Consider the following 24022-nt stretch of genomic DNA (forward strand, 5'->3'; position numbering starts at 1 on the left):
GGTTCTCTATTGTGTTCCATTGATCTATGTATCTGTTTTTGTGCCAGTACCACACTGTCTTGATGACCACAGCTTTGTAGTACAACCTGAAATCTGGCATTGTGATGCCCCCAGCTATGGTTTTCTTTTTTAAAATTCCCCTGGGGGATCCCTGGGTGGCACAGCGGTTCCGCGCCTGCCTTTGGCCCAGGGCGCGATCCTGGAGACCCGGGATCGAATCCCACGTCGGGTTCCCAGTGCAGGGAGCCTGCTTCTCCCTCTGCCTGTGTCTCTGCCTCCCTCTCTCTCTCTCTCTCTCTGTGTGACTATCATAAATAATTAAAAAAAAATTTAAAAAAAATAAAATAAAATTCCCCTGGCTATTCAGGGTCTTTTCTGATTCCACACAAACCTTAAAATAATTTATTCTAACTCTCTGAAGAAAGTCCATGGTATTTTGATAGGGATTGCATTAAACGTGTAAATTGCCCTGGGTAACATTGACATTTTCACAATATTAATTCTGCCAATCCATGAACATGGAATATTTTTCCATCTCTTTGTGTCTTCCTCAATTTCTTTCAGAAGTGTTCTATAGTTTTTAGCGTATAGATCCTTTACCTCTTTGGTTAGGTTTATTCCTAGGTATCTTATGCTTTTGGGTGCAATTGTAAATGGGATTGACTCCTTAATTTCTCTTTCTTCAGTCTCATTGTTAGTGTATAGAAATGCCACTGATTTCTGGGCATTGATTTTGTATCCTGCCATGCTGCCAAATTGCCGTATGAGTTCTAGCAATCTTGGGGTGGAGGCTTTTGGGTTTTCTATGTAGAGTATCATGTCATCTGCGAAAGGGAGAGTTTGACTTCAATTCTTTGCCAATTTGAATGCCTTTAATGTCCCTTTTTGAACTCAGCCACAGTAACTTTTTGAAAGATATATCCACGAAGGCAAAAGAAACAAAAGCAAAAATGAACTATGGGGACTTCATCAAGATAAGAAGCTTCTGCACAGCAAAGGACACAGTCAACAAAACTAAAAGACAACCTACAGAATGGGAGAAGATATTTGCAAATGACCTATCAGATAAAGGGCTAGTTTCCAAGATCTATAAAGAACTTCTTAAACTCAACACCAAAGAAACAAACAATCCAATCATGAAATGGGCAAAAGACATGAACAGAAATCTCACGAAGACATAGACATGGCCAACACGCATGTGAGAAAATGCTCTGCATCACTGGCCATCAGGGAAATACAAATCAAAACTACAATGAGATACCACTTCACACCAGTGAGAATGGGGAAAATTAACAAGGCAGGAAACAACAAATGTTGGAGAGGATGTGGAGAAAGGGGAACCCTCTTACACTGTTGGTGGGAATGTGAACTGGTGCAGCCACTCTGGAAAACTGTGTGGAGGTTCCTCAAAGAGTTAAAAATAGACCTGCCCTACGACCCAGCAATTGCACTGCTGGGGATTTACCCCAAAGATACAAATGCAATGAAACGCCGGGACACCTGCACCCCGATGTTTCTAGCAGCAATGTCCACAATAGCCAAACTATGGAAGGAGCCTCAGTGTCCATCGAAAGATGAATGGATAAAGAAGATGTGGTTTATGTATACAATGGAATATTCCTCAGCCATTAGAAATGACAAATATCCACCATTTGCTTCAACGTGGATGGAACTGGAGGTTATTATGCTGAGTGAAGTAAGTCAATCGGAGAAGGACAAACATTATATGTTCTCATTCATTTGGGGAATATAAATAATAGTGAAAAGGAATATAAGGGAAGGGAGAAGAAATGTGTGGGAAATATCAGAAAGGGAGACAGAACATAAAGACTCCTAACTCTGGGAAACGAACTAGGGGTGGTGGAGGGGGAGGTGGGTGGGAGGTGGAGGTGAATGGGTGACGAGCACTGAGGGGGGCACTTGACGGGATGAGCATTGGGTGTTATTCTGTTTGTTGGTAAACTGAACACCAATAAAAAATAAATTTATTTAAAAAAAAGTGTATGGATCATCACATGGGAGATACAGGAGAAATATGTGTAACTCAGGCAAAAAGATACATACAACTTAAACTCTGACTTTCTGTCATAGCAGTTCATTTAAACTACAGGCTTCATCTTTTCAGAGGTAATTAAATCCATATTCAATTAGAACCAAAAAACTTTAAACACTAAACAATAGTATGACTATTTTCTTGATGAGTTTTTAGGATAAAGACACCAAATTGACACGATGTGGCCCAAATTATTGATATTTAAAGATATTTCTCAATATGTTTATGATTAATCCTTATTTGCTTTCATAAAGTCATTTTTTATATTCACAAGGTGAATTTTTTATATTGTACAAAGTGTGATGTTTTCTATTTATTGCTTGATAATAAATATAGAGGTATGTAAGTTTTGTTTTTTTTTTAAGAAAATATGATGGAAAAAAGAAGGTAAAGGGCCATTCAACTAATTCTGTTCAACCGGCCAAAGGAACAGTGAGAAGCATTTGATACTGCTGATTGATACCAAGACTGAAAAGCAACATAACATTATTGTTTGGTAGCATCCTTATCTAAATTACATTTTCCTACTAACAATGGAAAGAATGTCCACAGATTCTTACAGACACACATAAAACTGTAAGAGATTCCCAACTTGACAATGGTCTGACACAATTTAAGACTGGTAAATAGTAACAGTAAAGCCTATATAAATTTTTAAAGTCCAAGAAGATAAATCCTTAACTTTCAGACAAATGTATATTATTTTGAACTATCCAAGAGCCCATAACTTCCCTTTTAAACTACCACACATCCGCTAACTACATTACAAAGAACTCATTCAGCTAACTAGAGGTAACAAATCAAACCACAAATTGAGCTGTCTTTCCTGTCAATGATGTCATGGACACTGCACTGGGAAAGATGTCCTTCAGGCACTAAGCGAAGGACATTCAGTAGAACAAACACAGGCAAGCTCTTAGAACATCATTAACAAAGCAAGAAAATGAAATACTTAACAATGTGTAATTTTTTATTTATTTATTTTTTTAATTTTTTTTTTTAAGATTTTATTTATTTATCCATGAGAGACAGAGAGAGAGAGAGAGAGAGAGAGAGAGAGAGAGAGAGAGAGAGAGAGAGAGGCATAACGCAGAGGGAGAAGCAGGCTCCATGCAGGGAGCCTGACATGGGACTCAATCCCGGGTCTCCAGGATCACGCCCTGGGCTGAAGGCGGCGCTAAACTGCTGAGCCACCCGGGCTGCCCCCCCACTTTTTTTTTTAAGATTTTATTTATGTATTCATGAGAGACACAGAGAGAAGCAGAGACACAGGCAGAGGGAGAAGCAGGCTCCTCGCAGGAAGCCCAATGCGGGACTCGATCCGGGGACCCCAGGATCACGCCCTGGGCCGAAAGCAGACGCCCAACAGCTGAGCCACCCAGGCGTCCCTGTGCTTGAATCTTAGACTGCAGGGGATGGGTCTGGCCCTGGTGCCAACTGCATTTTCTCTCTCTCTGCCAGCCTCCAGCCCCTCCCCTCAGGGCCCTGGGCCCTGAGCCTCTGCCAGCTGCCCCTCCTTGGCGGGGGGCCACCTCCTGACCACCCCGTCACAACAGCCGGCGTGACCGACCACTGACTTGTAGCCACACCTGTGTAATTTTTTAAAGTCAGTTATAAATCCTATCCTCAAATGGAAGGAAAGCTCGATAAAACTAAGCATCTTAATGAAATCATTCCAGTGCTATACACATTTATTTTGGTCAAAGCATTCTGCTGACCACTGCAGAGAACAGAAAGATAAGAAGACAAACACTTTCACATAAAGAAAGCTGGCAAGTATGCAAATAACAACATAACAGGAAAAGGACAATACCATCAGGGAGGTACAAGAAGGTGCTCTGGAGATCACAGAGGCCCCGGGTTGGAAACTAACTGAGGGCGCATCCAGGTCTTTTTTTTCTTAGACTCTTACCAATTCATATTAGTTCATATCACAATGCACAGCACAGAGAGGTGCTAATCTAAGGTTTCCTGACTAAAATGAAGGGTGGGCAGAATTGACAGGCGAGCAGGGGAGGGCTAAGACATGGATCTTTGGGTCCCCTCCTTGAGATGAGGAGCTGTAGGTTGGGAGGGGAATACCCAGTGACTCTGATGCAAGGCCCCTTGAGCCTCACGTGGACAAATGCTGCTCTGCAGGGAGAGTAGGGTACCTGTGCAGGGAGAGGGAGCAGTAGCACACAAATAGGGCAGGATAGCAAGCGCTTCTCAGCGCATAAGGCCTCTCTATGGAGTATAAGCAGGAACAGAAGAGCAAAGCGCTAGGGCACATAGAGGAATTGCTGCTGAAAAGATGGAGGCCCGAGAAAGCCTGAGATGATGTGTATGCTGAGCCTGTGCTGTTTAAGCTGACCCCATTCCCAGAGGGTAACAGGATAGACCTCCATTTAGTGTCACTTGGCTGGGCTAAAACAGGATCTTCCTATAAACTACCATCTCACTGACCCTGAATGTGGACATCATTGGAATTCAGCCAGGCATCCAATGTCCCAGGGCCTTCCTGCTTCCAGGCTTTTCACCTGAGGCACTGGCCAGGGGTGTGTGTAGGGGGTGTGGGGGTGTGCAGGGACACACTGTGTGGAGCTCGATTTGCCACCGGTCGTTCCCTACACACCCCTGTCCACTGCTTCCTGCTGGGTTTCCCAAGCCCACACTTGGATGGCAGAGAAGCCAGATACAACTTTCCAGCTGCTTAAGACAGCAGCCACCAATGGAGCAGAGGTGCTCCGTGCTGTGGCAGGTGTGTGACCCCCACAGCTACAGAGCCTCTAGCACAGTGCCGGGACCAACCGAGGGGGCAATCAAGTTAGGTGGCATTGGCCTCACTGGCCAAGAACTACATCTCCCACGTCTTTCAAAATCCTCACTGTGACTAATAACTAAGTCCTTGCCTTGGGCACAGATCTACTCTGAAGAGGTCTTTAAGTTTAATTTACTATTACCCTACCCACCCCCCTTCAGCAAAACCTTCCTTCCTGGTATTTCAAATGCTTTCACATTGCTTTTTCCGCACCTCAGAGTCTTCAGACCTGAGGATTCTTCTGCCTAGAAGACTTTTCTCAACTAGTGAATTCCTGTTCAGAGATCAACTCCTCAGGGCAGCCCTCAAGGCAGCCCTCTCTGACTCAGTGGAACTTAGTTCTGCTTCATAGACTTTTCGTAATTATCATTTCTGATTCAATGTTTATCTTCTCTGCTTAATTATAACTCCACGAAAGCAGTTATCATGTGGGTCTTGTATACATTTGGAGATCTGACAGCAGCTCAAAAAATATCTGTTCATGAATTAGCATATGGAACCCAAATCCCTCTGCTTGCTGTCAACCCACCCAGCCTCATTCCCTGCCATCATCCTTAGGCTCCTGCCCCTCCAGGGGTGGAACCACTGACTCATGTGGTTCCCCCACTGACAGGGTCTCCTCTGGTCAAATCCTGACAACCATGGAAGGCCCCGCAGAATGAAAGCATCCTCTATGAAATCCTCTCATAAGTTCCTTCCAGCCATAAGAACCAAGAACTCTTCCTTGGTAACAATACTAAGGCCTGCTGTGCTAAGTCAGCATGCAGTGGGCCCCCAGATATTTCATGCATGTTTGTCTCCCTATAGGGGCAAATGTTCCTTAAGGACATGAACTTGCATATATTTCTGCAGATCCCTACAGGGTCACAGAATGCATGGCCTAGAGCAAATGTAACTTAATACCTGTTGATTAACTATTTTACACTAAATACATCTGAAACAATGGTCACCTGGAAGACCAGAAGAACAAAGAAAAAGTATACTTGGAAATTAAAAAAAAGAAGTACTAGTCTTAAAGAAATAAGTAGATTGATTTTATAGTGATAAAAGAGGTGGTGCTCATTCAAGGCACAAGAAAAACAAATAACAACTGTACAATTTAACAAATTCATTCTCTCAATAAAGATACAATCATCCTGTTTGGTGATTAGGCAGATGCTCTCACTGTTTTACAAATGAGGACAATGGTTTAAAGACTCATTCACCTACAGCCCCAAGGCTAGTCATCACTGAGCCTAGCATTCCAATTCCAGTCTCGTGACTGTCAATGCCAAACTCTTTTCACTATTTTAGAGGTGTTCTCTTATTGGACAGAGATTTAATTTTGTTTTTATGATGAAAAAGATGATGCAGAATGCTGTGGCAAATTACAGGTCAGTCACATACCCTTAAATACGCCTCTGAAAGATGAGGGTAGGAGAGTGAAGTCACTACAGAAGCAGAGATCTGTGAACCAGACAAAATACTCCCCAGTGCTTTTCCAGGGCAATGACTGCGTTAACAGATGCACCACCACAGAGAACAGACTGAAACGAAGACTGAATTCTGCTGGGCAAACGGGAGATGAACAACAGCTTGGGGATTCAAAAGACGAAGGGCAAAAGTTCTCCCTATCCAGACACCAGTCAGACCTTTTCATACCCTAAAATGAGCTTGTTTGCTCGTAACCCCCAAATTCCCAAACAAAATGGCATTTTAATTTTTCTCTAGTTAAAAGTAAAAATTAAAAATAAAATTGTGTTTCAGAAATCTTTTCAACGAATGGATTTACTTCCATTGCTTTTGTTAACAATATACATCCATGCTCTCATTTAAAATAATATGTGTAACTTTACAGGTTAAATAAACTGCAACCACCTAGAGGAGTCTGGTTTAGCCAAAGACTTCATAACTCAAATATTTAACCTCTGTGTTTAGATCATGACTTGAGAGTTAATCTTTCCATCTTACACACACATGGGCATTTAACATGTCTCCACTCACTGTAAAGGGACTGTCTTCATTTTTACATTTTCTTGCTCACATTTTAAAATCATTCTATCCTTATATGGTCTTTAACATCCTACCCTGAATACTTAAAATGAGAACCAAAGTCACATAAGATCATCTCATGAGTACCTGCTCTAAGTCTCTCAAAGTAAGAATATTTAAGGGCATACAACTCAAAGCTTCCAGTTTAAGAATTTTTATGTTGCTTCTGAACCTTACACTCACGTTATACCTTTTCTAAAAGCAATCTCTACATCCAAAGAGGGGCTCAAACTCATTAGTCACACACTCCATCGACTGACACAGTTGGGTGCCCCTGCATCACACTTTTGAACAACAGTGTAATGAAGTGTAATTTATATGCTGTAACATTCACTTTTTTTAAGTGTAAATTCAATGATTTTGTGCAACCACCACAAGCCACATTTTAGATGTTCCCATTACCCCCCAAAATACCCTTGTGCCTTCCCACAGGTGATCTGCACACCCAGCCTCCAGCCCGCATATCCACTAATGTGCCTTGTGTCTCTAGGACATTCCACATAAAAGAAATCATGCCACATGCAGATGTTTCTAGCTGCCTCCTTTTACTTGGTGTAATGCTCTAGAGGTTTATCCATGTTGTTGCAGCTATCAGTAGTTAATTCTACTTCATTGCTGAACTATAGTCCATTCTGTGGCTCTGTGGAATTGTTTCTCCAGTCACTGGCTGATGGACACTTGTTTCCACTATTGGGACTACTGTATATAATGCAATGAGTACTCATGTACAAGTTTTGTGGGGATGTTTCATTGTTTTCATTTCTCTTAGGTAGATTATCAAGAGCAGGACTGCTGAGTCATATGGTAAATTTATGCTTCATTTAAAGAAAACCTGCCTCACCATTTTCCAAACTGCTTGTACTGTTTCACATTTCTACCAACAAAGCAGGAGGGTTTCAGTTTACCCACTCCCTCCATAAAACATGGTCATACCTGTTTACTGTAGTCATTCTACTGGCTGTGGAATAATCTCCTGCTGTTTTGATTGTTTTCTAATAATTGATGAAATATTAAATCATTAAATCCTCTGCCCATTGTAAAATTAGGTTGCTTGTCTTATTCCTGATTTATAAGAGTTCAGATCTATGAGCTCGACCTATTTTCTGCCAGTTTGTGGATTTGTCTTCTCATTTTCTTCATGGTCTTTTCTGAACAAAGTATTTTACTTCCGAAGACTGACACTGTTGTCTTTTATGGATAGTGCTTTCGGAGTTAGAACTTTCCCAAATTACAAAGACTCTCCTACGATTTCTTCTAGAAGTTTATGTAGTCTTACTTCTTACATTTTGTCTAAATATCTATTGTGAGGTCATTTTTATACATTGTAAGGTAAGGGTCTTACTTCTTTTCTTTTGTATCTGGAGAACAACTGTTCTAGTACCACTTGTTGAAAAGACAATCTTTTCCCCACTGAAATGTCACAGCACTTTGCCAAAAATCAACTGAGTTTAAAAGGATTTATTTCTAGACTCTTTTTTTTTTTAGATTTTATTTATTTATTCATGAGACACACACAGAGAGAGAAGCAGGATCCACACAGGGATCCCAACATGGGGCTCGATCTGGAGACCCCAGGATCACCTCCTAGGCTGAAGGCAGATGCTCAACCGCTGAGCCACCCAGATGTTTCTAGACTCTCGATTCTGATCCATCAGTCTATGCACCATCCTTAACTTATGCCAATGCCACAATGCTCTGATTACTGAAGTTTTGCAATCAAGTAGCACGAAGTCTTCCAACATTGTTCTTTTTCAATATTATATGGGCTATCTGAGTTACTCTGAATTTTAGGATTACCTTATCAATTTCTACCAAACATCATATTTGGGAAGTTTTCAGCAGTTATTTCTTGAAATATTTTTTCTGCCACTTTCTCTCCTGTCCTCCGGGATGTGACAATGTCCCATGGGCCTTTGAACCTCTGTTCCTTTTCTCCCATCCAAGTACTAACCAGGCCCGACCCTGCTTAGCTTCTGAGATCAGACAAGATCGGGCACGTTCAGGGTGGTATGGCCGTAGACTCTGTTCCATTTCTTTAGTTTTTTAAAATTTGTTCTTCAGAGTGGATAATTTCTATTGCTCTAGGTTCAAACTCATGGATTCTTTTTATTTTGAATCCACTGTCCAAGGCCTCAATATTTTTCATTTCCAATACCATACTTTTCAGTTCCATGATTTCCATGTGGCTCTTTTTGATACTTTTTATATCTTTTATTGAGAATCTCTATGTGCTGGCTTGTTGGTGCCATTTACTGTTGTCATTATTTTCCTTTTTAATTCTTTAAATATCATTTCCTTTAGTTATTTAAACATGCATTAATTCCTTTGAGGTTTTTCTCTGCTAAATTCAGCATCTGGGAATACACAGAGGTAGCTTCTGCAGACTTTTCTTTTTCTAAATAGGCTCCACGCCCAGTGTGGAGCCCAGCGAGGAGCCCAAGCACATGGTTGTGAGATCAAGACCTGAGTGAATATCAAAAGTCGGATGTTTAACCAACTGAGCCATACAGGTGCCCCTGCAGACTTTTTCTGAGTATGAGTCGCACTTTCATATTTCTTTGCATAGCTTCTCATCTTTTGTTGAAAACCAGACATTTCAGACAATAAAATGTCACAACTCTGCTGCATTCTGATCTTTTTTTCCCCTTAAGTTTTATTCTGTTGCCTTGTTTGCCTGTTTTGTTTAGTAGGATGGCCAGGTTAGACCTGTAAAATCTGCTTCTGATATGGTGTGCAGCCACTGACATCTCTGCCCAGTTTCTTATTTTTTTAATATTCAAGACTAGTTGTCAGCCAGTTGCTGGACATGGGTGCTCCAACATTTCAAATCAGTAAGACTTGTATCATCTGCTAACGGATCTGGGTGTGGGGAGAGAACAGTGTTCAATGTTGTGGCCACTTCCAAACCTGCCTGGGTTGCTTCTGCAAGTCCCTTATCTCTTACCTACATGCACAGCCTCAGGGCCATCCAGGAGTGTAAACAGCTTCAGCTCAGTGGTTACCACGGAGCATGTGGTCTCTCAAACAAGAACATACTTGGCTGCAATCTTGGGCTAGGACAGACAGATACTAGCCCTTTCTCCACCTTCCTGCCCCCATGAAGTCACTTCCACAGACAACAATGTCGGGCACGGGTGTCACCCACCTTTCTGTCATGGTCAGGCAAGCCATCAGTCCTTGCCACCCACCCTGCCCTGGCAGAAACTCCATACAACAGAACTTGGGGAATGTGGGAAGCAGCCCCTGGCCAAACACCAGTTTCCCATTGTTCTTACCCAAAGTCTGGCAGTTTTTCAAAACAAAAATGAGCCTCAGATCGTTGTATGCCTCTGTTCTATTTCCAAACACTGAAGTGGTTGCTTTGTCAGTTTTGTCCACTTTTATAGTTGCTTTCTTTTGAGAAGAGAATTTGGTGATCTGCTTGGTCAGAGCCAGAAGTGCCACTCTTCTATTTACTTTTTAATCCTTCACAGAGTTTTACTATTGATTTTTACTTTGAAATATTTCAAAGCCCAAGAATTACAGAGAATATAATGAACATCTATGTACTCGACCTTGAGCTTAAGAAGCGACACATTACAGACCTGTCCAAACCTCATTTACTTCTCTCCGATCCTATTTAAATTCCCCTCTTCCTGCCCCCTGCTCAAATTCCCCTCTCCAGAAAGACCCATTATCCCCAAATTTGGTATTTGTTAATCTAATATATGCTTTTGTTATTTTATATATATATATATATACGCTTACATGGCAGCTACTGTTTGGCATTTTTAACTTCATTCAAATGCTATTTGTACATACTCTTCTACAACTTTTCTATGCTCATTATTATGTTATTGGGATTTATTCATGTAATTATGTGTGGCTTTATTATTGGGATTTATTCATGTAATTATGTGTGGCTTTAATTCACAGACAGTTAACTGCTGTATAAATATGCCACAATCACTCCCTTCTGTGATGGACATCTGGGTACGCCCAGTAATTTGTTGTTACAATGCTCCCACGAATACTATTGTGTGTGTTTCCCGTGCACATGTGCAAGAATAACAAGGGTCTAGAGGATGACAGAGAGGGCCATAAATGCTTGTGTAAATACATGAAATCTCCCATTGATTCCCACATGGCTGGAGGCAGAAAGTAGATCTCATAAGACAGGCAAAGAGTGCCTGTCCTCTACAACAGGGATTCAAGACCTTCCACAGAATCTAGGTATAGAGTCACAAGAAGCCTTCCCAGACAGAAGGCAACTTTCTGATGTTCCTGAGCAAGTCAGTGGAAAATCTGGGACTAAAACCTAGGTTTCCTGTATTTACTTCCTCGTGTCTCAAAGCAAGAGCTGTGGACAAGTAAGGCTTATATCATCTGCTAACGGATCTGGGTGTAGGGAGAGAACAGTGTTCAATGTTGTGGCCACTTCCAATCCTGCCTGGGTTGCTTCTGCAAGTCCCTTATCTCTGAGGCATTAGCATCACCTGGACATTTGTTAAAAATACAGAATCTCCGAGTGTACCCCAGATATGCTGACTAGAATCTGCATTTTAACAAAATGTCCAGGTGACCTGTATGCACACTAAAGTCTGGAAAGTACTCTGGAGGATGTATACAGGCATGAAACTACTGGATCACAATGAATGAACTCTTTAACAAGATCCCATGATGCCAAATCTCTCTCCAAAGTATGTCTCAATTTAGTTTCCCAGAGTCCATTTCTCATAACTCTTACCTCTGCTTTCATTCTATTTGCCTCACCAAAGTTCCACTTCCTAACACTATCTCCTCAAACTCTAGCCTGAAATTTCCTTACTTGTGCGGTTCCACACTAAACTGTGATAAGAGGGATACACAGTCAAATAAATTTGGGAAGCCACAGGTTAATCTGTATAGAACAAGTTTTTATTTAATTTTTTAAAAATTTTATTTAAGATAGATTTATTTATTTATTTATTCATTCATTCATTCATTCATGAGAGACACAGACAGAGAGAGAGAGGCAGAGACACAGGCAGAGGGAGAAGCAGGCTCCATGCAGGGAGCCTGATGTGGTATTCGATCCCGGGACTCCAGGATCATGCCCTGGGCCGAAGGCAGGCACTAAACCGCTGAGCCACCCAGGGATCCCCTAAAACAAGTTTTTAACCCTAAAAGACCTCAGTATGTCTACGAGGAGCCTCTAAAAGTGGACCATATCTTTCAAGCATTTTCCTAAACTTATTTTACCACTTATCTTTTTTCTGCCATGTGTCATCTATGAACATATCTGAATAATATTTCAAGGAACACAGATGGGAAATCTGCAATAATTTATAGAGGCTTCCCTCCTTTTTAAACAAAAACCATTAAAAAAAAAAAGACATCAATTTTCTCTCTTACAATCCCCAGATCTTCTCATATTTAAAAGACTCATTCTAGCTACTTCTTTGCAGTTTTATGTAAATATCACCACTAGGAAAGAAAAATACATGTGCTCAAATGAATTTCTCTCTCTTCATTTTTTCTTCATGTCTTCAGTAAGAAGAAATCAGTATGGAATAATCAGGTCCAAAATTTCAAATAGTTTCTCTTCACTCTACTACAACAGCTGAGGAGAACAAACTGGCATCTGCTCTGAGATCTAAAGTAGAAAAGCCATGGTCTCTAAATCCAGTGTTCTCCCGTAGATGGCCAGCTGAATTAGACTGTCCCTTAATCTCCTTTTGGTTTCCCTGAAGAAATTAAAAGCTATAGAACTTCAGGGATTTCTGGACAGTGAAAGTCACTCACTCCATTTTATTCTTTGTGTTTTCCTATAGTTTCAGTTTTTCTACACTGAGCATGTGTTACTTTTGGAACTAGAAAAAATATAGTTAAGCTCTAAAATGCTTAATATGAAAGGAAGAAAACAAGTCACAGAACAATAAAATTTAAATCCACCTCATTATTCTACTAAAATAGACACAAAAGGTGACCCTCAATTAGGGTGTGGAGGCCTTTGCAAGATTAGTGTCTAAAATGGATTATATCAAAATTATATGATTAAAATTCTTTAAATAAGTTATTAAATAATTTATATTTAAATAAGTCAAAATGATTAAAATTCTTCAAATTCATAAATGAAAAATTATTTAAATAAGTAATTTGAAATCATTATGAATGCAGAACTTAACATTATCTAGTTTGCAACTTTAAGAAATGAGAGACCATTGGCAAACCTGCTGGCCTGACCCCTGCTGTGCTTTCCTGGTCAACAAGATAGGAGAGCACCTACACCATGCACAGCTATGGGGAGGACTATGAAAATATGTATTAAAAAGTGCTACATCATATCAATAGGGAAACATATCAAAACAACTTATTAGAATTCTAGGCAAAAATCCAGCAAACGGTGACAAACTCTCATTTATTGCTGGTGAATGTGCAAAATGGTATAGCCACTGGGGAGGACAGTTTAGCAGTTTATAAAACAAAACATGCTTTTATCATACAACTCAGCCATCACGCTTTCCGGTATCTACCTAAAGGATCTGAAAACTTAAATCCACACAAAACCCTGCACACGAATGTTTACAGCAGCTTAATTCATAATTGCCAAAACCTGGAAGCAACCAAGATGTCCTTCAGTAAGTGAACAGGTACACTGTGGTATATCTAGAAAATGGAATATTATTCAGCACTCAAAAGAAATGTACTATCAAGCTATGAATAGACATGGAGGAAACCTAAATGTATGTTTACTAAGTGAAAGAAGCCAGTCTGCAAAGGCTGGACACTGTATGATTCCAACTACAGGACATTCTGGAAAAGGCAAAACTATGGAAATAGTGTAAATCAATTAATTAATCAGTGGTTGGTGGAGAAAGGGATGAATAGACAGGGCACAGAGGATCTTTAGGGCAGTGAAAATACTCTGTGTGATACCATCATGGTGAGTACATGTCATATCTGTCCAAACCCACAGAATGTACAACAGTAGTACTGACCCTCAAATTAAACTATGGCCAGTGGGTGATTGCAGTCATTGCAGTTTCACCAACTGTGAGGAACTTACTGCTCTGGAGGGGGATGTGGGTAGTGGGTGAGGCTCTGCATGTGTGGGGCTGTATGGGAAATCTCTGTACTTTCCACACAGTTTTCCTGGGAACATAAAATTGCTCTAAAGAATAAAGTTTGTTAAAAAAACAACCTCCCCTAAAAACCTCATAGTCCCGTGCCTGGCAGATATATATATATATATATCTCAATAAATATATAAATGCTCAATAAATTGCTATTGTTATTAAAACAGTTAAATTAAAAATATCCTCAAACGGTCCCACGAGAAATGAAGAAATAGTTACTACTGAGTTGGCTTCAACATTTATCCTGATAAGATAAAAAGCATCCTCCTTGAAGAGATAATCCTTGAGAGTCCATGACATAACCTAGACAAATGATTTTAAATGAAACACATTATTTTTCAAAGTTATCAAGTGAAATGCAGAAATGCAAAAAGACTAAAGATTTGGTCAAGGTCAGTCATTTATTAAGTACAAGTTTTACAGATGCTTACGGTCACTACTTAAGAAACAAATTCAACTAAAAGAAAAAGACATGCATCTCAATAAACAAATGGTAATATAAAAATGAATATAAAAAACAAATATAATCATAGAATTATGTTGTAAATGATGTGGTTCAGTGGTGGCAAAATGCTTACCTAAAATGCACTAATTTTTAGAAGGAGAAACAAAATTTACAACCCTCCCCCCCCATGTTGTGTTTACCTGGATGAGTCATGGTGACGGGCTCCTCTTTGGATTTATTATTGTAGATGACTACGGCAACTGCATTGTGGAAAGCAGCCCGTGATATTTTCTCTTTAAACGTGCAATTTCCCCTCTGCAGCAAGGCAATCCACTGTTTGATATTAGGAGGAACAAAGAACCGTGTTTGAGGATCACAGCCTAGATGATCAGCAACTAAACAGAAAAGAAAAAAAACTATTAATTTTTTTCTCAAATAAAGATAAATAAAATTAATCAAGTCTTTATGAAAGTGTTCAACTGTTCCCTGAATACTCTGTGTATATCCAAAGCACTTCAAGGAGCTCACTGCCAACAGACCTATGAATATACCCAAGAAGGACAATACGGTGAAAATCAATCTGTATCTGTACAGGGAGAGAGGCTCCATTAAAATGTTACCTGTGATGCAAATTAAAGCTGTGAAAAAATCCTGTTTAATTTCACAGAATGTCAAAGGTAAAACAGATTGATACCTCTAACACCCAGGTGACTGATCTACCCCTGACTTCTGCTTCCTCCTTTGCATTCAACTTTTCTCCACACCCTTACTCTACTCCCACCCTCCTTACCCACCCTCACATGGCAGAAAGGGACTGATTTTGCTTGAGATTGTAAATGAGGCAGTCAAACTAACCTTTATTTCAGTTACCAAGTGGTTTGTTGAAACTCAAGCTTGTTTGAACAAATTTCCTATTAAGTGTCTAAGGAAATTAGAAAGGTAAGCTTTGGTTTGTATCGGAAGTTCAAATAGTTAAAATAACATGAGATTAGAAACTGAAATAGATTATTCCTTTAATTTACCTTTATTGGTAAAAAAAATACAATTCCATATTAAGATACATGTATTAACTTTACTATATCCACCTGTCTGAAAAGATACATGAAGACCCTAGGACACTCCCTTTAGGACACTAATTATTACATGGCCACTATATGGATTTGGGGGGAGAATCTGTTTCAGATACCCATAAGTACACCGTAACAGTACACTGTTAAGGCAGGCTCTGCAATTTCTAGGTCTACACATATCATCATCATAGCTCTACCACCCTCTGCAAATCTTAAGAAGCCACCCCAGGCTACTCTTCCCCTCCCTGTCCTCACGATTCCAGCTGGTTAAAGTGAAAGGGAAGGGTGGTCCAGAAGAAGGAAAGAAGTCACAGAGGTGAAGCCCAAAGGCCACCATATGCAGTGTCAGAGGACAGCAGGCCCTAGGCTCTACACCGGTGTGAGTAGAGGTGCGGGAGAGGGGATGGAGAGGACAAAAGGGTAACACTAAAAGCAAATAAATAATAAAAATACTAAATCAATGTTAATCAATAATAAACTGTACCAAAAGATGGGAAATATATACTTTCCACACCCCAGAAGAATACTACTTAGCAAAAGAAATGAAGTGTTTATGCTACAATGTAAAGATGCCAACTAAATTCAGAGAAAGGTACATCTATCCTTCCCACTTACATGGTTTCTTCCCCCAAATTCTCTTCTTATTGCAGTGAAGGATTGTAACAAGAGCGTATTTGCTACCGGGGGCCTCCTAACACACACTGAGACATAAATGCTTTCACAACATCATGATTATATTGTTGACAACTATCACCATTTTCCTTAAACAATTTCTGCACTCCGAAACTTTAGTCCTTTCTCAATCAAATTAAATGGATGGAAAAAAAGAGTTTATTACAATTTTAGTAGTCAACTATTTATTGAAAGATACATTCAAGGCATTGTGAAACTCTAAAATCCTGAAACAGACTGTTTATTTGCAGTGCTATCTGTTTCCCAGATAATTATACTGCTTTGAAATATAAGCGTTTAGGTAATGTGTTGTGATAACCTGTCTTGGAAAAACTTCCAATATTGTATATACAGAGCAATCAAAGAGTTGGTTTTAAGTGTTTCACTTGTTATTTTTCAAAACATGCTGCTACACAAAACCTGGAAGAAAATGCAGAAACAAGAATACTTAAGAAAACTTATCTTCAGCACAATACTCATTTTTCTGTCACTTGCTCTGTGTGGTCTATGATTTCACGCATATCACACTGCAGTAAGGAGGAAACAAGACAGTCATAGAATTAGCAAGACTGGGGTCCACATTCTAGATGAACTATGCACTAGCTGAGCAACTGCCTGGGTTCAATGATCAACTTCAATTTTTACTTACAAAGATTGAGTTAAAATTCTTATTTCGTAAGAGTCATGTATATGAAAAAGGCTCTAATTATTCCTTCACTCTTCAGCGCTTAAAAAAATTAATTCCCTTGGGATGCCTGGGTGGTTCAGTCAGTTAAGTGTCTGCCTTTGGCTCAAGTCCTGATCTCTTAGCAGGCAGCTTGCTTTTCCCTCTCCCTCTGCCCCTTGCCCTATAATTAATATATAAATAAATAAATAATCTTTTAAAAATTCCTTTAGTTTTATGGGTGTCAGTCTATCTGGTCCTAGTGTTCCAGTTTGGTGCCGTGAGGATTTTCTGCACCAAAGTGTGTGAAATCCACCCACAGCATAGAGCACATGTCTGCCCCACATCCCCAGTTCCTAAGAGCTACTACTCTGGTCTCATTCTCTCTCCCTACTGCACAGTGTCACCGTCCACTTAGAAGGCCAGCAGTTCAGTAACAGTCATAATTTCCAAGAATGAAAAAACACAGGAAAGGATGCAACCACACAGGCAAATCTATCAAAAATACTGAAGGAGAGCTTTAAAATTCTCTTAAGGAATCCCCACCAAGAACAGATTCTTCAACTGTACGATCCAAACAAATTCCAACAGACTGAGCAAAAGAATGTCCTTGTCCCTAAAATTCACCCAAATCATCATCCATAAAATGTCTCTGAAAACATTTATATCAGTAAGAATATGCAATAATAAGACATTCACGTTCCTGTTCAAGGAAGGAATGTTCATTATTTAGAAAAAGAAAAGAGGTTTTCATAGCCACTTAATGTTGCAGCATGTTTATTTTATTATCTATTTATTCCTTCCTGTAATTAATAACTATGCATTTAGAAGCTATTAAAATTTATCAATAGCAATTTTGCTCAAACTCAAAATCATTTTACTTTTTTTTTTTTTTTAACCTGCCAAATCTAGAGGAGGACTACACCTCTGACTTCTTTGCATTTATTAGTTATAGTGTCAGGAAAAACTTTTTGGAAGTTATCATGAAAATGTGAAATTACAGATATAGAATATTGTACTACAGGATCTTAAAATTTTGTGAATTATATCTTCGATAAACCTGAAAAAAATGTATTGCAGACTGAACTTCATTTTTTTTCTGTGTGTACTATCCTGTTGAATCCAGAAACAGTAATGAGAATTTTATTTATTCCTTGAGAAGATCCAAACGATTACCAACAAGAATTATAGAATCCTCACCTCAACGAACACAGAAGGTCAGCAACAACCAAAACCCTGGTCTTGAATCTTAAGGAATCTCTAAATGTACTGAGAAGGCAAGCCTGGCACAGAAATGAAATCTCAGCAATACTGGTCAGTAGTATAAAGTACCAACATGAAAGGTGCTTAGAAATCTAGGAAAAGGAAAAGAACATGATGGTAAAGGTCTAATGGGTGCTGGAACCCCAATGGAATGCCGGAAAACTGCTAGGCAGAGAGGAGGGGATGCAGAAGTGACTCACACAAGAACACAGAATAAAGACGAAGCCCTTCTTTGAACTCTCATGAAAATCAAGTAAGATTTTCATAACTGAAGCTACAACACTATACAAATTTAGGATAATCAAGTTCTGAAAAGATGATCCCATCTGCAACAAACAGGAATAATATTCTGGCGCAAAGAGTGTGTAAATATTTAAAGGGTTCTGTGAGGGAAGAGGTAAATAAGTAAATAAAATCTCTTCTCCCCAAGCAGCCTGAAACTCCACATTGGTTCACTTGACTTAGACCTTGTCCCATCTAGTACATAGCAGTCACCACATTCGTGTGGGTCAGGTCTCCTCCCCACGTCTGAGAACCACCCATCTGCTGCAGAGGGAGCTGGGACACGGGGTGGAAGGTGCACAGCACAGCTCCCCAGTGCACCTCACGCTTTCAGAACCTGCGTGGTCTGTCTCCTCTGTCTGAGATGCCAATTGCTTCCTTGCTGACCACCTCCTAAACCTCAGGACTCTAAAATCTCTCCTCCAGAACGCCCTCCCTGACCTCCTGAGGCCAAGCTGGGTGCTTTGTGTTTCCATGGCATTCTGAGATGACACCCACTTTAGCATTTATCATAATGTACTAGCCACTGGCTGCTTATTCCAAGTCTCTCCTATTCGATTATGAGACTTAGCATCTCCTCCAGTATGTGTGGCACACAGTAGGCACTTTAACCTCCTAGGTAAAGGAAGAAATGGAAGAATGACACAGAGAGACTGAGCCAGAACTGACACAAAGAAAAGGGTCTGTGCTACAGGCCACAGTTTCATGTGGGAGCATTCGGAGTCTACTGGCTACTTCCAAAAAAAAAGTAAAAATAAAAATAAGCCTGACTAGTTACCCTAGATCTAGATGTTTTTCCCATGGTCATGTATGTTCTGGTTATTTGCTTCCTATTTACACATTAGATTATCATCTCTTTGATCTTGAGATTTCCAGCTTCTTATCCTGACTTTCCTTATTTTCCCTCTGTTAAATTCCAACTTTATGATTCAAAGGACAAAATATAATTCTTTGTGTTTCTCGTTTCTTAACTTTTAATGTTCAGCTCCTGGATTTAAATATCTAGCTTTCATTCCTTCATCCACTTTCACGGATAACTTATTTGCTTACGATTTCTAATACTTTCAATTAAATCTAGCACCTTTTTACGACTTGTCTTCAGTGTTTAATGTTGTTGAAATGTTTTGCTCTCCTTTTCTCTTAATTTCTCCTTATTTGTAAGTTCGATTTTTCTCTTAACCTTGTATCTATTTTGTCCTGATACCCTCCTCCCACCCCTTCCCAACTTCTGTTAATTCTTTTTTGGATTTGTTGCTATAATGGCCAGGAAAAATGATCTGGACCTTAGCTTTTCTTGATTTTTCAGGAACCTTCTATTAATGATCATTCCCTCTTTGTCTTTTTCCTTTCAATTTAACCTGCAGGTCCCTTACATCTTAAAAACAAAGAAGGACAAAAGATCTCTCAAAAGGCTTGCATTTGCAGCCACTGTTGTCAAAAGCTGCCTGTTCCTGCTGTCCCACCTCCTCTATGTCCACTCATTCCTCATCACACATTTTAATCTTCACATCTAGCCACTCCAGAAAAGTGCTCTGGCTAAAAAGCACCAATAACCTCAGCATTGCTAAGTCCTGGGACACTGTGTCCTCCTCCAAATCTGACTCTCAGTAATATCTAAGCTGAGCGCTCTCCTCTCTTGGCTCTTAATGCTCTCATCCTCCTGGCATTCCTCCTCCCTTCCTCCTCCTCCTTCACAGCCCTCCTTCCTTGTCTTCTTTTCTGACTCCCCTCCCTACACCTGAACCTTCAGGACCACTTGGATGTAGGTCTAGGACTCTCCAGGACTAGCATGTCCCTCTATACTGATGGTACTTTTTTCTTACTGCAACGAGGACGTTTACTAACATCTTGTGCCAATCAGCTCTTCTTTCCCGAGAAACTACTTTTCACTTTTTACTTACATAAACCCACAGTTTCCAGTATATACAACTAAATCAGGTTAACAGCATGCTAAGAATCAGGAGAGGAATATGGAAAAGTATACACAGGGAAGGGATCCATTCTATCCCCTTCCAAGCAGAAACTGGTCTTACCCTTGACAAGCCGGCAGGCATTCCTGAATGTTTCCACTGGTTCATATGGAGGGAAGCATGGTGGACAGACTGTCACCCTGATTTGTTTCCAGGTTACTCTTCCCCCCTTTCCAGGCAGGACCATGGGGTCACTCTGAGGTCTGAAGTAGATTCTGTTAGTTACCCCCCCCAAACATAAACAAAACATAAACAAAAACAGAAACCTTATTTAATTTGGGCATCTACCTACCCTGCATATGCTTTCAGTGACAACTATATGAGTGCCAGCTCCAGGGGGAGGGAGGTAGACATACAGTCTAAGAAGAGCCACAGGGAAGTGAAGAACTTAAACTACATTTGAGAAGAGGCCTTTCCTCTATTTCCCACAGGGAAGTGAATAAAGAAACATGGGGCTATAGTTGCTGCTGGCAGCCATTCTGTGATAAAGAGGAAACAATCTTAGGATGAAGTTAAAGCTAGGATGGCAAACGGGAGAGATCAAAAGGAACAAGACCCCTAGTAACTCTGCTAGGTTTTGAATTCCTGAACCCTGAAAGTGGCCCTAGCTTTGAGCTTACAGTTCTGACACAGAGCACTGTTAAGCAATATAAGTAGGGATTTGTGACTTGGAGCATTCAAGCTTCTTGTGCAAGTCAAGCAGCAATGGTTGAGATCTTGAGATCGGGCTTTACTCCTGCTGAGGCGCTTTCTTAGTCCACCAGGATCCAAGCATGGCTACTCAAGCCCACCAAGAAGAAGGCCAAACCTAAGGAGAAAGATTCCTTGGGGAAAGTCCTTTGACACAGGGAGACAGCCACGCATCCACTGACACAGGATGTCAATCCTTTGCCTCCTTCCCTCACTCAAGGGACATGGCAGCTATCTGGGAGAGGAGAGTTGCAGAAAGACTAACATCTAGAGCAAGGACTCTTGAGACGGGGCAGAACCCAAAAGGTTGGTGAAATATGAATGAGGGAAAACCATCTTTATTTTCACCACATTAAATGAAATCTACCATTTTCTTAATCTCTGAAGGTAAACAACAAAACACCTGAATCTGTAACTAACAACAATTACATTAGTTACTGCAGATATGGCAAAAACATGAAAACATACTGAGATTCACTTCATAGACCCAACATTGGTAATCAAAATGACTGGACCCACTGCTAGATCTTGTTACTTAGCATGATTAGGAAGCACAATTACTTTAAATATCGATACTGAGTATTTCAGGAGACTTGGTTTGCTTTAATCTTATTTACTTCTACATGTACTACTACTCTAAAAGCAGCCTAAGCGTTTCCCTTCCACCAGACTGCCAAAGGAGGCTCAACCACCAGGTCTGTGAATGTATATTACTCACAGGGTATACCTGGATCTGTTTCTATTACTTTACTTTGTTCTCATGTATCCTGTTATTCCTAAGCTTCTTTATACTCCCCCTTCCATCCTTCTCTACTTCTGAAAGCACTGATCACATTTTCTCCATTCCCCACTTTTCCTCCATTTATATATTCAAGTTCTACTTTAGAGATTACTCTTAAAATGTTAACATGCATACCTGATAAAGAGTTTACATTTAATCAATGTCTTTAGTTCCTTCCTGAATAGCGCAGGCTCTTAAACTATGTATTAGTTTCATAGGGTTATCCCAACAAAACACCACACACCTGCTGGCTTACCCAACAGAAATTTATTCTCTCATAGTGGTGAAGGACAGCAGTCTGATATCAGGGTGCTGGCAGGGTCCCACTCCCTTGAAGGCTTCAGTGGCAAACCCTTCCTTGTCTTTTTTTTTTTTTTTTTAAGATTTTATTTTATTTATTTATTCGAGAGAGAGAGAGAGAGAGAGAGAAGCAGAGACACAGGCCCCATGCAGGGAGCCTGACATGGGACTCGATCCTGGGTCTCCAGGATCCTACCCTGGGCTGAAGGTGGCACTAAACCACTGAGCCACTGGGGCTGCCCCCTTCCTTGTCTTTCCCAGCTTCAGGTGGCCCTAGGTGACCCTGGCTTCTGGCTGCATCATTCCAACCTCTGCCTCTATCTGCACATGGCCTTCTCTACTGTGTCTATGTCTTCACTTGTCTCTGAGGATACTTACTGTTGGATTTAAGGCCCACCTGGGTAATGTAGAATGCTTTCATCTCAAGATCTTAATTTTTTTTATTTTATTTTTTTTTAATTTTTATTTATTTATGATAGTCACACAGAGAGAGAGAGAGGCAGAGACACAGGCAGAGGGAGAAGCAGGCTCCATGCACCGGGAGCCCAACGTGGGATTCGATCCTGGGTCTCCAGGATCGCGCCCTGGGCCAAAGGCAGGCGCCAAACCGCTGCGCCACCCAGGGTTCCCAAGATCTTAATTTAATTACATCTGCAAATATAACTTTTTCTAAATTACGTTTCCACATTCATGGGTTCTGGGGGTTAGGACATGGACATATCTTCTGGGAGGCCAACATTCAACCTACTGCTGAATACAGCTCCAACCACCCCCTTTCATCTTATGTGTAATGACCCGTATTCAGTTCCATCTTGCTTTAATTATTCCATCCCTAATATTTAATGTTTCATACAGTCAATGCTTGTTAAATGTTACCTACAGATACTTGTCAGTCCTTATGTCAGTATGGGATCTACAGAGAAACAGACCAGTAAAATATGTGTGTGTGTAAAGAAATTTCTTATAAGGAATTAGCTTATGTGATTATGGAGGCTGACAAGTTCCAAGATCTGCAGGGTAAGTCAGCAAGCTGTAGAATCAATGGTGTGGTTAGTCCAAAGCCTAGCAGCTTAAGACCAAGGAAGAGCTAATGTTTCAGTTTGAGTCTGAAGGCAGGAAAAAGCAAAGGTCCTAGTTTGAAAGCAGTCAGGCAAGAGGAATTCTCTCTTATTAGAAGGAAAATCAGCTCTTTTGTTTCATTCTGGCCTTCAACTGACTGGATGAGGCCCACCATAACTGGGGATGGCAATCTGCTTTGACCTACTTTATTTAATCTACCAACTTAAATGTTAATCTCACTAAAAATACCCTCACAGAAACACCCACAATGTCTGACCAAATTATCTGGACACCCTGTGGGGACACTTAAAATTAACCATCACAGGGATGCCTGGGTGGTACAGTACGTTAAGCTTCCAACTCGATTTCCGCTTAAGTCACGATCTCAGGGTCTTGAGATCAACCCCTGTGTCAGGCTCCGAGCTCAGAAAGGAGTCTGCTTGAAGATTCTCTCTGCCCCTCTGCCCACTCATGTGTGTACACACACTTTCTCAAATAAATAAGTCTCAAAAAAAAAAAATTAACCATCACTATCCTCTTCACATCTCACTTTTTCCTTTTGTGTTTCGTTTCCTCCTTCTGTTTAAGAAGAATAAGAATATCCCTTTGATGTACTTTCAAATGAGGATCTGTTCAGGGTAAAGTCAGGTTTTTGAGTAAACTTGTCTTTTTATATCTGAAAACATCCTTCAAATGATCCCACTCTTGAATGACAGCTTAATTAATTACCTAATTAGGTAAAAATTTCCAGAGAGTTACTTTTCTCTCAGCACTTTGAAGATATTCCATTGTCTTCTGCTTCTTATGATGAGAATAGCTGAAGAAAACATTTTAATTGTCTGAGC

At 40.2% G+C, this 24022-nt stretch overlaps 1 protein-coding gene across 3 annotated transcripts in view; it reads right to left on the reverse strand.

Annotated features, from left to right (window-relative positions):
• RNF130 (ring finger protein 130) overlaps positions 1-24022 on the reverse strand; it is a 143791-nt gene that overhangs the window by 96970 nt on the left and 22799 nt on the right. For all 3 annotated transcript variants that reach the window (XM_072731883.1, XM_072731884.1, XM_072731882.1), the window contains exon 2: positions 14627-14821. In XM_072731883.1, coding sequence (XP_072587984.1) covers positions 14627-14821 — 195 coding nt within the window. The remainder of the gene's footprint in view (positions 1-14626; positions 14822-24022) is intronic.

The sequence above is a fragment of the Vulpes vulpes genome, chromosome 12, assembly GCF_048418805.1.
Source record: "Vulpes vulpes isolate BD-2025 chromosome 12, VulVul3, whole genome shotgun sequence".
In the NCBI taxonomy this organism is placed as follows: Eukaryota; Metazoa; Chordata; class Mammalia; order Carnivora; family Canidae; genus Vulpes; species Vulpes vulpes.